Source organism: Meles meles, chromosome 9 (genome assembly GCF_922984935.1).
Source record: "Meles meles chromosome 9, mMelMel3.1 paternal haplotype, whole genome shotgun sequence".
Taxonomy (NCBI): domain Eukaryota; kingdom Metazoa; phylum Chordata; class Mammalia; order Carnivora; family Mustelidae; genus Meles; species Meles meles.
In genome coordinates this window covers 91,272,851-91,286,972 of record NC_060074.1, presented here as the reverse complement: position 1 = coordinate 91,286,972, position 14,122 = coordinate 91,272,851, and the positions used below count along the sequence as shown (strand labels likewise).

Genomic DNA, 14,122 nt, shown 5'->3' with positions numbered 1-14,122 from the left:
TGCTGTTGTTGTTTTTAACTCTAAGACTAATTTATTATCTCTGCTATACTTCTCTACTTAATATTTTCCAAAAATAACCACCAAATGTGAACCAAAATGCACACAATTGACTAATGATATTTAGAAAATGTGTAACAGTATACTGTTATCATCTATATACATATTAAAATTAAATTTATATATGTGATGTGTTATATAGAGAGTTGTGATCACAATATGTAAATAGTAATTTATATGTATATATAATAATAATTTTATTTTAATTATATACATGAAATTATAATAGTTTCAATAGATAATGAGAAATTGCAAATATCTTGATAGCATTTTATATGGGAGCAGTATCTTTTCTAAAGATGACTTCCATATGACCAATTTCTAGATGTTTTATATAGTTATTATGTATTATTTTCTCTTTCTTCATCAACTGAGCTTCTGTCCATGTAGAACTGCTAGTATTTTCGATGTTTGAACATTCTCATTTCTTTGGGTCTATTCATATGCTATCTTCAAACACCACCCAGTTATCTAGATCCCTCAGTCCTTCCTCTTACACATTCTTACACGTTTACCATGTTACCAGTTCTCTGATACTTGTCCTGTGTATGCCCTCTATCCTACCATGTCACAACTATAACATGCTTCCTTCTTGTTCACTGTCATTAGTCCCCTGCAAATTCATCAATGTTGCTATCTTATGCCACATGACCAGAATGAATGGGAACTAAAATTGAGTCACGTATAATTGGGTATTTTATACTGAAATGCTTGGTATTGTAGCCACTCTCTTGCTTTTTCTTAAGGGTTCTGTGGCTACAGTGCTTTATCACTAACTTTTTCCGGTGATGAGTGAGAGGTGTGTTCCTTCTTGTGTTCTTACCTAAAAAATGGACTTTTAGGAGTTGCCAGCAAAATCATTCTCAGCCACCTAGAAAACCCCAGCAGACTCAGAAACAGGTTATTTCCACCCTTCATTTTTCTTCCCCTTCTTCTCCAGTTTAGCAGTAACCTAACTTCTCACACAATTTCAATAACCCCTTGAACAAAGGATTTTCAAAGATGTAAGTTTCCAACGTTAACTTCTTACTTCCCCTCTCCTGTTCTCAACATCCTTCAGTCTTAAGGCACTTCTTCTCAGGTGTCTTATTGACAAGTAACACTCAAGGTATCTAAAATTAAGCTAAATAGTTTTCTGTATATTTAAGCTCTGAAACAGAAGTGAATTAAACAGAAAGTGTGTATATAATTGCTTCATTTTTGTATTTGATCTTCTATTCCTGCCACTGGAATTTTAATCACTGGATAGAATCTGAAAACCTGCTTTACAAAAGAATCTGGAACACTCTAATGACTCTTTGAGATATATATATATATATATATATATTTTTTTTTTTTAAAGATTTTATTTATTTGAGAGAGAGATAGAGACAGTGAGAGAAGGAACTCACACCAGGGAAGTGAGAGGGGGAGAAGCAGGCATCCCACTGAGCAGGGAGCCTGATGCAGGGCTCAATCCCAGGACCCTGGGATCATGACCTGAGTTGAAGGCAGATGCTTAAGGACTGAGCCACCCAGGCACCCCTCTTTGCAATATTTTTTACCTTTTTAAAGAGTAAGATCAGTTGAGGTATCTATATGTGAAGGAATAATAAAAGGTCCCCAAATCAGAGTATTCCATAATCCTAATGATCCAGAGATTTCATACTTAATGTACCTGATGCTCAAACAACAGTCAGATTAAGTTTCAAAAGTTAATTTTCAAAAAAATTGATAATTTGCAAACTGAATCTCCAAGCGGTTTATAAAGGCTGTGACTCTACTAATTATACACTTTTGTAGAAAATGTTCCTATGTTTTAATATAACAATATCTATTTCATTTCCTGTGTCTTGGGAAATGAATACTCTTAGTCCAATGTGTAAGAGTAGACACTATAGTTATCATCGAATCCTTTCTGGAAGTAAGCAGAATATAAATATGTAATAAAAGGAATTTGATTATTATCTTATTTTAAAACATGACTATATTGCATTCTTTGTTTAAACAGCACTGTGAGAAAGTGCTGGTAGGAAATATATTCAGAAATTAATGCTAGAATATAAAGATGCTGTCACAATTTTACATACTGCAATACTTTTTAGAAAATAAAATTGTTGGACAATTATTGTCTTTTAAATTTATTACATAAAAATGCAGGAGGCAGATGATGATAATAGTGTTATTCTATTTTCAGAGAAAAGCATCCTGAATACATATGGTGTTCACCACTCCAGAGAGAATAAATGATATTTCGCTGAAAGATGCTCATGGGTAAATTTGTAGTGTAAAAGGATTTGAGACTGAAATGAAATGAATACCATCCGCTAAAGAATGATATGTTTTGTTCTGTCTCCACATCATTCAGCCCTTTGTATGAACTTGCATCAAGGGCTCACTTCATTGCATGCTAATGGGTTGCGTTAAACCTCATGATACTTTCATACCAATTCTGATAACTATAAGAAAATAACTCCCAGTATGTGCATTTCAATAATTCTACCATTTGAGATTCAGGTCAATTTAGTCTGGATATTCTTGCCCAAATGTGAATATATGTATAAAAATGTAAGCTGCAGGACAGATAGGTTCAAATTCATACCTTAACTGAACTAAAAATTGCTATCCTGCTTATTGAATATGCTGTCAAGCTCACAGTGTTCTCAAGCAAGAGTTACTTACTACAGTTTTCTTCATCTGAATTATCACTGCAGTCATTTTGGCTATCACACCGCCAGTGATCTGGAATACAGTTGTTGTTTCTACACTGGAATTCGTGAGGCCCACAAGTCTTTTTATCTGTAAGAGAAAGAGCCAGGTTTGTGGTGTTGAATTCCATGAAGACATCCTTCATAATACCCTCACTGCCATGCCAAATCCAGGGTATATGACATTTCCTCAGACCTTAATTCAGTTACTAACTGAGAAGCATCTTGAGGAAAAGCTGAAGACAAGTGCTAAATAAAATTCATGCTAATGTCTTGTTTTATGTTATTTTCTAGTCATGCTTTCATCACTAGTTAATTATAAAGCAACTGATTGGCCCACCCACATAAAGTCAACATAAATCAATAAAAAAAATCAAAACTATTAAGAATTAACATTCTCTATAAGGAACTTAGCAAACTCAACACCCAAAGAACAAACAATCCAATCAAGAAATGGGCAGAGGACATGAACAGACATTTCTGCAAAGAAGACATCCAGATGGCCAACAGACACATGAAAAAGTGCTCCACATCACTCGGCATCAGGGAAATACAAATCAAAACCACAATGAGATATCACCTCACACCAGTCAGAATGGCTAAAATTAACAAGTCAGGAAATGACAGATGCTGGCGAGGATGTGGAGAAAGGGGAACCCTCCTCCACTGTTGGTGGGAATGCAAGCTGGTGCAACCACTCTGGAAAACAGCATGGAGGTTCCTCAAAATGTTGAAAATAGAACTACCCTATGACCCAGCAATTGCACTACTGGGTATTTACCCTAAAGATACAAACATAGTGATCCGAAGGGGCACGTGTACCCGAATGTTTATAGCAGCAATGTCTACAATAGCCAAATTATGGAAAGAACCTAGATGTCCATCAACAGATGAATGGATAAAGAAGATATGGTATATATACATAATGGAATACTATGCAGCCATCAAAAGAAATGAAATCATGCCATCTAGTTCCATGGATGGAACTAGAGCGTATCATGCTTATTGAAATAAGTCAATCGGAGAAAGACAACTATCATATGATCTCCCTGATATGAGGACATGGAGAAGCAACATGGGGGGGTAGGGGGATAGGAGAAGAATAAATGAAACAAGATGGGATTGGGAGGGAGACAAACCATAAATGACTCTTAATCTCACAAAACAAACTGGGGGTTGCTGGGGGGAGGTGGGATTGGGAGAGGGGGAGGGGGCTATGGACATTGGGGAGGGTAAGTGCTATGGTGAGTGCTGTGAAGTGTGTAAACCTGGCGATTCACAGACCTGTACCCCTGGGGATAAAAATACATTATATGTTTATTAAAAAAAAAAATTGGAAGGGGAGGCGAACCATAAGAGACTATGGACTCTGAAAAACAACCTGAGGGTTTTGAAAGGTCAGGGGTGGGAGGTTGGGGGAACAGGTGGTGGGTTTTGCACGTTTTGCAGGGAGCACTGGGTGTTGTGCAAAAAGAATGAATACTGTTACGCTGTTATGCTGAAAAAATAAATAAAATGGAAAAAAAAAAAAAACAATTAACATTCTCTTTAGCACTCCTTCCCTAAGCCATCTTCTATTTCTTCTGTAAGGCAGCAGAAAGAAATGGTTATTAGTCAGAACCTGAGATTTTCATCTTACCTTTCTCCCTACCTATCAACTGATCTAAACTCAGATAGTATAATAAAATCTAACGTGTACAGACCTTGAAAAATAATAAAGTGCCATCTCACTTGAACTTCTAAATAATCCCACTGGGTGTAAGGACTGTTATTAACTAGACTTTCACTTCACAGATGACAAAAGACAGACTTAGAGTTTAGAAGCTTGATGAATTTTTACTATCTTTAAATGGCATAGTCAATATATGTATTTGTGTTTTTTTACTCTTGCTTTAGTAGTCTTTACAACATAATCTGTGTCCAAAATGGAGCCAGATTCAGAATGCATACAGTAAGAGTTTATTTAAAGTTAGATTACTCATTCTTAAATTTCTATAAGAGTAATAGCTAACTATATATAGTCTAAAGCACTGCATCTTAAACTTCAATGTACATATATATAAATTACTTGGGAATTTTGCTAAAATGAAGACAGTGATTGAGTAGATCTGGATTTCTAAGAAGCTCTCCAGTGATGACATTCTCCTTAGGTCTATGAAATATAGTGAGTAGCAAGGACCTGAAACATAAAGATGGGATAAATTCAATAATATAATGATAATAAAATTATAAATGTCAATGTATAATTTAGGACACATTCTCCTTTCATATACTTAGATCAACTCCATATTCTTCCCTGTATTAGAGATCTGCTGTGAGTTTAACAATTCAGACTAGTAAAATAAATTAATTAAAGGAGAAGATAAGCTATTTGTTACTAGTTGCTACTCTTTATCTTAAAATGTGTCTTATAAAATTCAAACTCAGATATTATGAAAGCAAAAGTGATTTAGATATAATTAGAAAATTAAATAATGAACATCTTTTGAGGATCCAACCCACCTCTTGGTAAGCGTTTTCATAAACATGATCATATTCAATTCTCGTAACATCCCTCAGAAGTATTGTTACATGCATTTAAATGAATGAGAAAATAACTCTCAAAGAGTTTAAGTAATTTCTCCAATATTACAAAAGGTATTAAATGGCAATGGAGAAGTTTATATCCAGATCTTACTCCAAAAAATTTTAACATTTCTGTGGAAATTCTCGAGACAGAATTCAAATTTTTCAAACTTGTCAAATTTGTCTACAGATAGATAGATATCTTTATATATGTCCATATATAAAGAGCCTATATGTTCCTTCCTTCTTCCCTCCCTTTCTTTGTAGCAGCCTACCTGCCTGCTAACGATTACTCAGATCCCAACTTCTGTCACACAGTGCTACGTTTGGTGATATATCTTTTTTGCCTATGTTACACCTAAATTTAGATTTAAAAATTAGCTTAAAATTTGTAGATGCTCTAACAGAGCATTTGGCACATTTCACTCCATCAAGAATTGTGTTACGATGATTGGAAACTTAAATAATGACCATTGAAAATATGGGATTTAAGGTTTGGTACTGAACTTTGTATATGGTCGTTATATTTTGGCATTTAAAACAAAATTCTCTGAGACCACTATTCTATGTTTGTTTAATATAGCTTTATTTATTCTTCTTTCTGTGTTGCTTGCATTATTTTAAGTATTGTTTTAAAATTTTAGAATATAAGAAAGTCAGAAAGATCAGACCTGATCATACAAATAGACCATAGGACCTAGTACTACAACATTAGCCCCAAGCAATTTCCCATGGATACAAAGTATCGAAACAAGTATTTTTGAGGTTTTTTTTCTGCATCCTGTTTGTACTTTTTTCCTCCTATGTTAAATATTTGTATCATATTTTGTGTTTGAAAGAGATCTGCATTTATTTCTTAACAAAAACAAGTTACAGTTCATTGCAAAGATTTCCATTTGGGCATGCAAAAACAGTAACATTGAAAGGTTAATTGCCTTATGCAAGGTTATTCAAATTTTATGTTTCCAAATTATTTAACTTTTTGATCCATGACATTGTTTATACAAATTACAAATGCAAACTATACAATCCGTACAGCCTTGTTCTGTATTTAAAGTCTCCCTTGAGATTAATGCAAATATAAATATAAGTATATTTTTAATAGGAAAATGTATGATCAAGGTAAAACAGCAGTTCTCAAATTGGCTACACATGAAAATCACCTAGTAAACTTAAAAATCCCTTTTCCCAGTCAATATCCCACATCAATAAAGTCAGACTCTGGGGTGTAACCTAGACATCGGTATTTTTATGAAAACTGTATGACTGATTACAATGAACAGCCAAGATTGAAAATCACTGGCCAAAAAAACTGATTGAAGAACAGAACATATATAATTCCACATTATAATACTCTACAGTAATTAATATTAAATGTTCACAATATGAACAGTTTTCTATTAATTCAAATTATTATATAGCTTTGGAACAATGTGGTATTTCTGGAGGGTATTATAACTGTAGAGAAAACAAATGAGTATCTGAAAACTTGTATTTTTTTAAATTTAAAATATTTTCACATGAATTACAGATACTACTAAAAATTTGATCCTCCCAGAGGGACTACCAAAATGTAGAACTGTATATGGTATATACTGTGATACTACTGGCACTTATATATGCAAGGGTGACTTCTGAAAAAAAAAAAAAAATCTGGTGTCTGTGATGTTTTTTGAGCCAGAACTGAGGAAGTGGATTGGGATACAGGAGTAGAAGAGAAATTTAATTTCTCATTGTGCCAAAAGAAATCCAAAGGAATGTACAAACTACTGGAAGCAATACGTGAATTTGGTATATATATATATATATATATATATATATATATATATATATAATTATATTATAATATACATATTTAATTATATTTCTCTATATTAGGAATAACCAGAAATGAAATTTGCAAAAAAGAAAACTTTTACAATAAAATAACAAATACCTAGGAATTAAACTAGTGAAAATTGTGTAATATCTTCATACTGAAAACTGTAAAACACTACTGAGAAAAATTGAATAATGCTTAAGAAAATGCAAAAATATATCATGCTCATAGATTAAAATAATTGAAATTTTTAAATTTTTGTTCAAATAATATAAGGGATTAATTCAACCTCTTTCAAAATTCTAACTTGTTATTTTTAAAGAAATAGATTATCCTAAAATTATATTGAACTGTAAAGGATTTAGAATAATAAACCAATACTGAAAAAGAGGAAAAAGTTGGAGAATTTACAATATCTGATTTCAAGAGTTTCTATAAAGCTATAGTAATTGAGAAAATGTAGTACTAAGCAAAATGAAACCAGAAATATAAGCAAACATATGTGGTCATTTTCAACAAGGACTCAAGTCAATTTAATGGAGAAAAAAAAAAGTGCTTTTTAATGAATATTGATGAAAAAAGTGGCTAGCCATAAGAAAAACACAAATCTCAACCCATCATACTCCGTACAAAAAAACTAATCTGAGGTGATCATAAACATAATTAACATGGAAAAATATTTTCATAATCTTAGAGTAGTCAAATATTTCTTGGACAGAACACAAAAAGAATTAATAATAGAAAGCTGGTACATTTGACTTCAGAAAATTAAAAAAGTTTTATTCTTCAAAAGGTATCATTAAGAAAATGAATAGGCAAGCAACATATTAAAAAAATATTAGCACTACAATATATCTGGGAAATTACTTAGGTCCAGAATATTTAGAAATTCTCATATCTTATGCATTAACAGACAAAAGACTTGAAAAGATACTTCACCAAAAAAAAAAAAAGACATTTGAATGCCAAATTCAGGTTCTCAAAATCATCAACCATGAATGTGCTGCAAATTCAAACCAGGAGATACCACTAAATACTTAGTGAAATTGCTCAAATCAAAAAGGCCACACTAAATTTTCATGAGAATACAGAGGACTTGAAACTCTCTCTTCTGATTCTTATAAGGTAAACATATAATTGCCCTATAACCCAGCAATTTTACATCTAAGTGTTCATGAAAAATGAAAACAAACATTCACAAAATAAATTTGTACAAGGAGAATAAATTCTTAAAAGCAGCCTTATTTATAGTAATCAGTATCTAAGATATTCCAAGCGAGAATATATCCATGCAACTGAAAACTACTCAGATATAAAAAATAATGAATTCTTGAGATATAACTTAGAAATGTTTTTAAAATTTCATGCAAATGAAAAATTCACAAGCAAAAGTGTAAATACTAAATGCATTTATGTATATGGCATCCAAATACAAGCAAAAGTAATCTATGGTGTTGGAGAGGAATTGGAGGTTGTATAGGGGAATGTTAGGGGAATTGACTAAAAGGGGCATGAGGGAACTTTCTAGGGGGATGGAAGTGTTCTGGATCTTATTTTGGTGTTTGTTGAATGCTGTATAAAATTGCCAAAATTAAAGTGAACATTTTAGATCTGAGCATATAATTTTAATTGTATTTTAATTAAAAATTACTTCACTATTAGATTGCAAGGCATTTGGAAAATCCAAATATTTATACTATGGTAAAGAATTATTCATTTGGTCCCTCGATGCTCAGGTATATTCAAAACCGAAGGGTAGTCTGAAAGAGCATTCTGTTAAAAAAATTATTTAAAGTCTCAAATTTAAATATTCCACACTAAGTGTAAACAATAGCATGTATGTTTCACATACAAATGTCTCCAGAGATTTTTTTATTTGGCATTTGAAGCTACCATGTATTCATTCTGCCCTAGACATTTGTAGTATCAATCTGTAATTATCTGTCTTCATTTTGGGGATGATGATTTCAGTAGTAATAAGAGCATTGGATTTCCTAAGACATAAAATGCACTTTGTTAGCATCTGGTATCACTCTGACCCAAAAGTACAGGTAGCTTCGCCTTCCCAAAAAGCATACCTTTTGAAAATTTAGATAGCATTCACAACATGCAAATAAACCAGTGTTTTCTTATAGATCTCAACTACAATATATGTCATTCAGAATATAGAACATGAACAATAATGTTGTCAAAAACTGTATCTTCTTTGGATATACCAAAGGTTTTATTTTAATCTGTGAATTAAATGATGCTTCAAGCTGTCTATATCCCTTTTCTTTTTTTCCTCTTGAGAACTTCCTAAAAAAATGTATGCCACTAAAATGTTTCCAGTGAGGTTCAGTAGTGGAAAATTGTATAGGCTTTACATGTAGGTATTACATGTAGACCTTTCATATACAACACATTTTTTTTTTCTGGTTCATTCTGCAACAAATTATAACAAAATAACAAATTATATTATTAGGGAAACATTTAATTCCTCAGTGAATATGTGAAATTATGCCTATTGCATATGCATATATAAAAATATAATAAATAATAAATAATATATGGTATGTGTAATGCATATAATATATGTATATATTATATACACATGAATTTTTGTATATTATTCTTTTTAAAAATTTTTTTAGAGAGAGATTGCATATGCCTAACTGTGGTGGGGCAGAGGATCAGAGGAAGACAGAGAGAGAGAATCTTAAGCAGGCTCCATGCTCAGTGAGGAACTCAATGTAGGGTTTGATCTCACCACTCTGAGATTGTGACCTGAGCTGAAATCAAGAGTTGGACACTTAATTGACTGTGTCACCCAGATGCCTCTGTATATTATTTTTTTTAAGATTTTATTTATTTATTTGACAGAGATTTCAAGTAGGCAGAGAGGCAGGCAGAGAGAGAGAGGAGGAAGCAGGCTCCCTGCTGAGCAGAGAACTCAATGCGGGGCTCGATCCCAGGACCCTGGGATCATGACCTGAGCCGAAGGCAGAGGCTTTAACCCACTGAGCCACCCAGGCGCCCCCCTCCCCCATATATTAAATACTCTTAAAAAATAATATTTTAGTGATTCAATAGATATCTAACCAAATTGAAATTATACACTGTTTCCCTAGTAATACTTTACTATTGCTTTAGGAAAGAAAATGTCACTTGTAAATTTACCATGTGTTTTATTCAACAGCTGATCAGAATAAAATGGCTTGGAAAAACTTACATCTTGAGGGATAGGGCTCAGTTGGCCATCAATTTGAAAGTACACTGTATAAAAAAATTTAGAGCAAAGTTAGTAAGAAGACTTTAGCTTGTAATTTAAGAAGTGTTGGCATTCCCTCTCCCTGCAAAAACAAAAATGGCAATGTGGGGGTTTTGTTGTTCTTGCTAAAGTTTTGGGTTTTGTTTTTGTTTTTGTTTTGCTTGTTTTGTTTTGTTTTGTAATCACACTTTCCATCTTCCATTTCAAGAAACATTATGATTACAGTTAAGTAACATGCAACAACTTGTTAAACTTGTTAAAAAAAAGAAAAGAAATGTAGTCATAGAAACACTGAGGCAAAAAGAACCATGAGAACAATAAACTTGAGCCTTTATCATGGTAGCTGGTTGTTTCTTTTATTCCAGATTAAAACGTCATAGTGTCTCAGAAATATGGGGTTAGAACGGAGTACCTTCTCTTGTAGAAAACCTTGTCTTCCATTGGGGGCAGGATAACCATCTGTTAGCTATCAAAGCATAGCCTCTTCATATAGAAGTCATTATTTATTTATTTTTTTTAAATCAAGCTTTAAACAATTCTGATCTTTCAGTCTAAATTCTCCTCAATGTTTCTGTTAGCATCATATGGAAATAAATACCTACATAAGTTGCTTCCCAAATGTTCTAAATCTCCTTGATGTATTGAGCTCCTCAACAGTGATGATACAAAGGGTCATGTTTTTGTTTTCCTTATTTTCTTAAGCTGATAGGATCACTGGCACCTACTTCTTGGTAATATGAATATAGTAGATATATGCCATTATTATTGGTTGGGTCTTTTTGGTCTTTTTAAAATTACTATTCCATATTCTAGCTGGTGAAGTTGTTATACCTAGGTTACTACCTCTTCTGTCACAGGAGAGGACCATATGACCCTGGATGGCCTCTTATCTTAGACCACAATTAGTTTACAATTGTCATATTATTCATGTTCTAAAAAAAAAGAAAGAATGAAAGAAAGAAAGAAAAAAGATTTAACAGCTTAAACCTGATAGATTTTTCTTCTTTAATATTAAATATACAGAGGAAGGCCGTGCAAGGATTATATGGTGGCTAGACAATATCCTGAGGAACACTAATTTTATCAATCTGCTCTACCATCTTAACTAATGACTTCCATTGTTCTTAGTCACTCATGGCCCAAGATGATTACTAGTGCTTGCGTCATCACCTTGCAGGTGTGAAGAAGAAAGAGCAAAAAAAGCAAAAGGAAAAAAAAAAAAAGAGGAAAAAAAAAAGCAAAAGAAGAGGGGCTCCTGGGTGGCTCAGTAAAGTCAAATATCAGACTCTTGATTTTAACTTAGGTCATGATCTCAGGCTCATGAGATCAAGCCCCACATCGGGCTCTGCACTGAGCATGGAACCTGCTTAAGATTGTTTCTCTCCTGCTCTTCTACCTGCCCCATGCACTTCACCACCCTACAGGCACACACTCTCTCTCTCTAAACAAACAAACAAAGATACAAAAAAAGAAGCTCTTCTACTTGGAGGAAAACAAAAAACAAAAAACAAAACCCTAAAACAGACTTCCTAGAAGTCTTATGTAACACCTCTGCTTATATTTCAATGGTCTGAATTTGGTCCCGTGATAAAATGTTGCTGTAAGGGGAAATGGAGATGTGATGACTTATTCTTGAATAGCAACATGTCGACTTAAGATTTACAGTCTTGTTTCTGAGGGGGAATAAAAACTGGGTATAGGCACAGGCATTTTAGGAGTCTCTGTTAAAAACTGAACAAGCCCAATTAAAGCCATTGGAGGTGATTCCAATGGTTACTGGAAGAGAATATTTCTTTTTTTGAGATTACAAGTACTAGAGCATCAAGTTGCCATCGGTCATTTAAAAATTCACATAGAAAGTACCATTCTCAGAAACACCAACAAAGAAACAAACAGCTTAGAAATGGAAAAAAAAAATGATAGGGCTCTTATGACTCTATGTCAATATCTGTATTCAAATTGTTCCTGAAGTCAACTCCATCCACTCCTGGAATTGAGGCGGAAAATTTATTTTGCCACTAGTTTGCATTGGGTTTCTGTCATTTATAGACAAGAGTCCTGACTAATGCAAACATTATATTATTTTATTGCTTAAAAAATGAGGGACTTCTCATATTAATGTTCTTATTTATATGTGCTGATTTACATAATTCCTAGGCTATTTCATTGGTTTATAATTACCTGGGAAATGCAGTCACTTTCCACAAGAAGCCTCAGAATTAGTCTCTATTTAAAAGTAATTTGCAAATCCAGGCTTCCATGAAGATGGGAAATGGTACAAACACCCCCCACCTTTTTTTTTTAGCTTCTTCTCTATGTGGCATATGCTGTTACAGCCTCTAGTGATATTGATTATCTGGAAAGCTGCAGGTTGCCTTGTATTGTAAAGTGTTTGGTGGATCTGAAAATTAATTTCATGTTACTTCCCATCAATCAGGGTAATATTCCTCAATGAACACTTACATTCACAGCCTGTTCTTTTAGGGGAAGTGGAAAGAATCTGTGGATGCACCAGTAGTTGAGAATAACAATGCCAGATGTGGCTTGTCCCAGTGGGATCCTACTACTTCTGCTTCACTTTTGAATTTTCACTTAATTTTTAACTTTTACATTATTCTTCTAGGTAGAGAAGAGAAAGGCTTATAAAGTAAAACAAACTACCAATGACATATTTTCTTAATAAAGAAGTGAATCTGTAAGAAGCCTGCTCTCTGGAAGCTCCAGTAATGACATTTTATAAATTGCATGTCAATGCAATGTAATTTTCACCAGAAATTTTTTGAATTCACATTATGCAGTTTTAGAAAGTGTAATATTAAATCCTGTAATACTATCTATTGCACTTGACAAGAATGTGTGTGTGTGTGTGTGTGTGTGTGTGTTTCTTATTTTGAAAGTTGTAACTCTATGGTTGTAAATTGTGGAAGGGGGAGAAGTAGTTATTATTTCCTCTTTGCTAACACACTGTACATCATCTGTCAAAACCATTCTATTCCATTTATTGTTCTCTTTTCAACAGTCTGTGTCTTGACAGTTTGTATGGTAATATTGTACAAGCAAATTTGCATTTGTGAACCACAGATGAAGAGGGACCCAAATCTCCATAAACAAAGAGGTAGGTAGGGCACCACTCTTCAGAGTCATTCTAGAGTTCCCATTAGAGATTCTGGTAGTGACTTTCCAGCAATTCTATTTGGGTTTCCTCATCTAGCTTACAGGAAAATAAAAAAAGACTCTTCCTGCCTTTTTTCTAAATATTGATTCCATGTTTTATTTTAAAAGCAAAGTAAAATCAATTTGAGGCAACTAAAAAGTGAGTCTACCAAAATATTTGTAAATATCCATTTGACTACATTTATCTAGTTGGTCTGACACAGTTAAGTCAGAAGCATGAGACAATTGCTCAATTCACTTTACATTTTTAGGATGAACAACATCAAACTCTGATTTGGTGGTGGATAGTGAGGCATAGTGAAAAGAACCTGAATATTAAAGTCAGAATTTGATTTGAATGGTAATTCTAGTTCCTACTCATATAATTTAAAAATAATTATTTATCTTCTTTGTGCTTCAGTTTCACAAAGGCTAAAAATTAAAGTGAAATACACATATCGAAATGAACATCTGGCTTAATAAAGAGTAACTGGTGAAAATTAAATAATAGTAATAATTAAGTAACCAGCTACTTAAATAGTAGTAATAGTTAATAAATAAATAGAAAAAAATAGTATGTAAAAATAAGCA

General features: G+C 33.1%; 1 protein-coding gene across 1 annotated transcript in view; it reads right to left on the bottom strand.

The window, feature by feature from the left end:
• LRP1B (LDL receptor related protein 1B) overlaps positions 1-14,122 on the bottom strand; it is a 2,013,404-nt gene that overhangs the window by 156,631 nt on the left and 1,842,651 nt on the right. Inside the window, exon 67 of the mRNA XM_046019480.1 lies at positions 2,719-2,835. Within this exon, the coding sequence (XP_045875436.1) occupies positions 2,719-2,835 (117 nt within the window). The remainder of the gene's footprint in view (positions 1-2,718; positions 2,836-14,122) is intronic.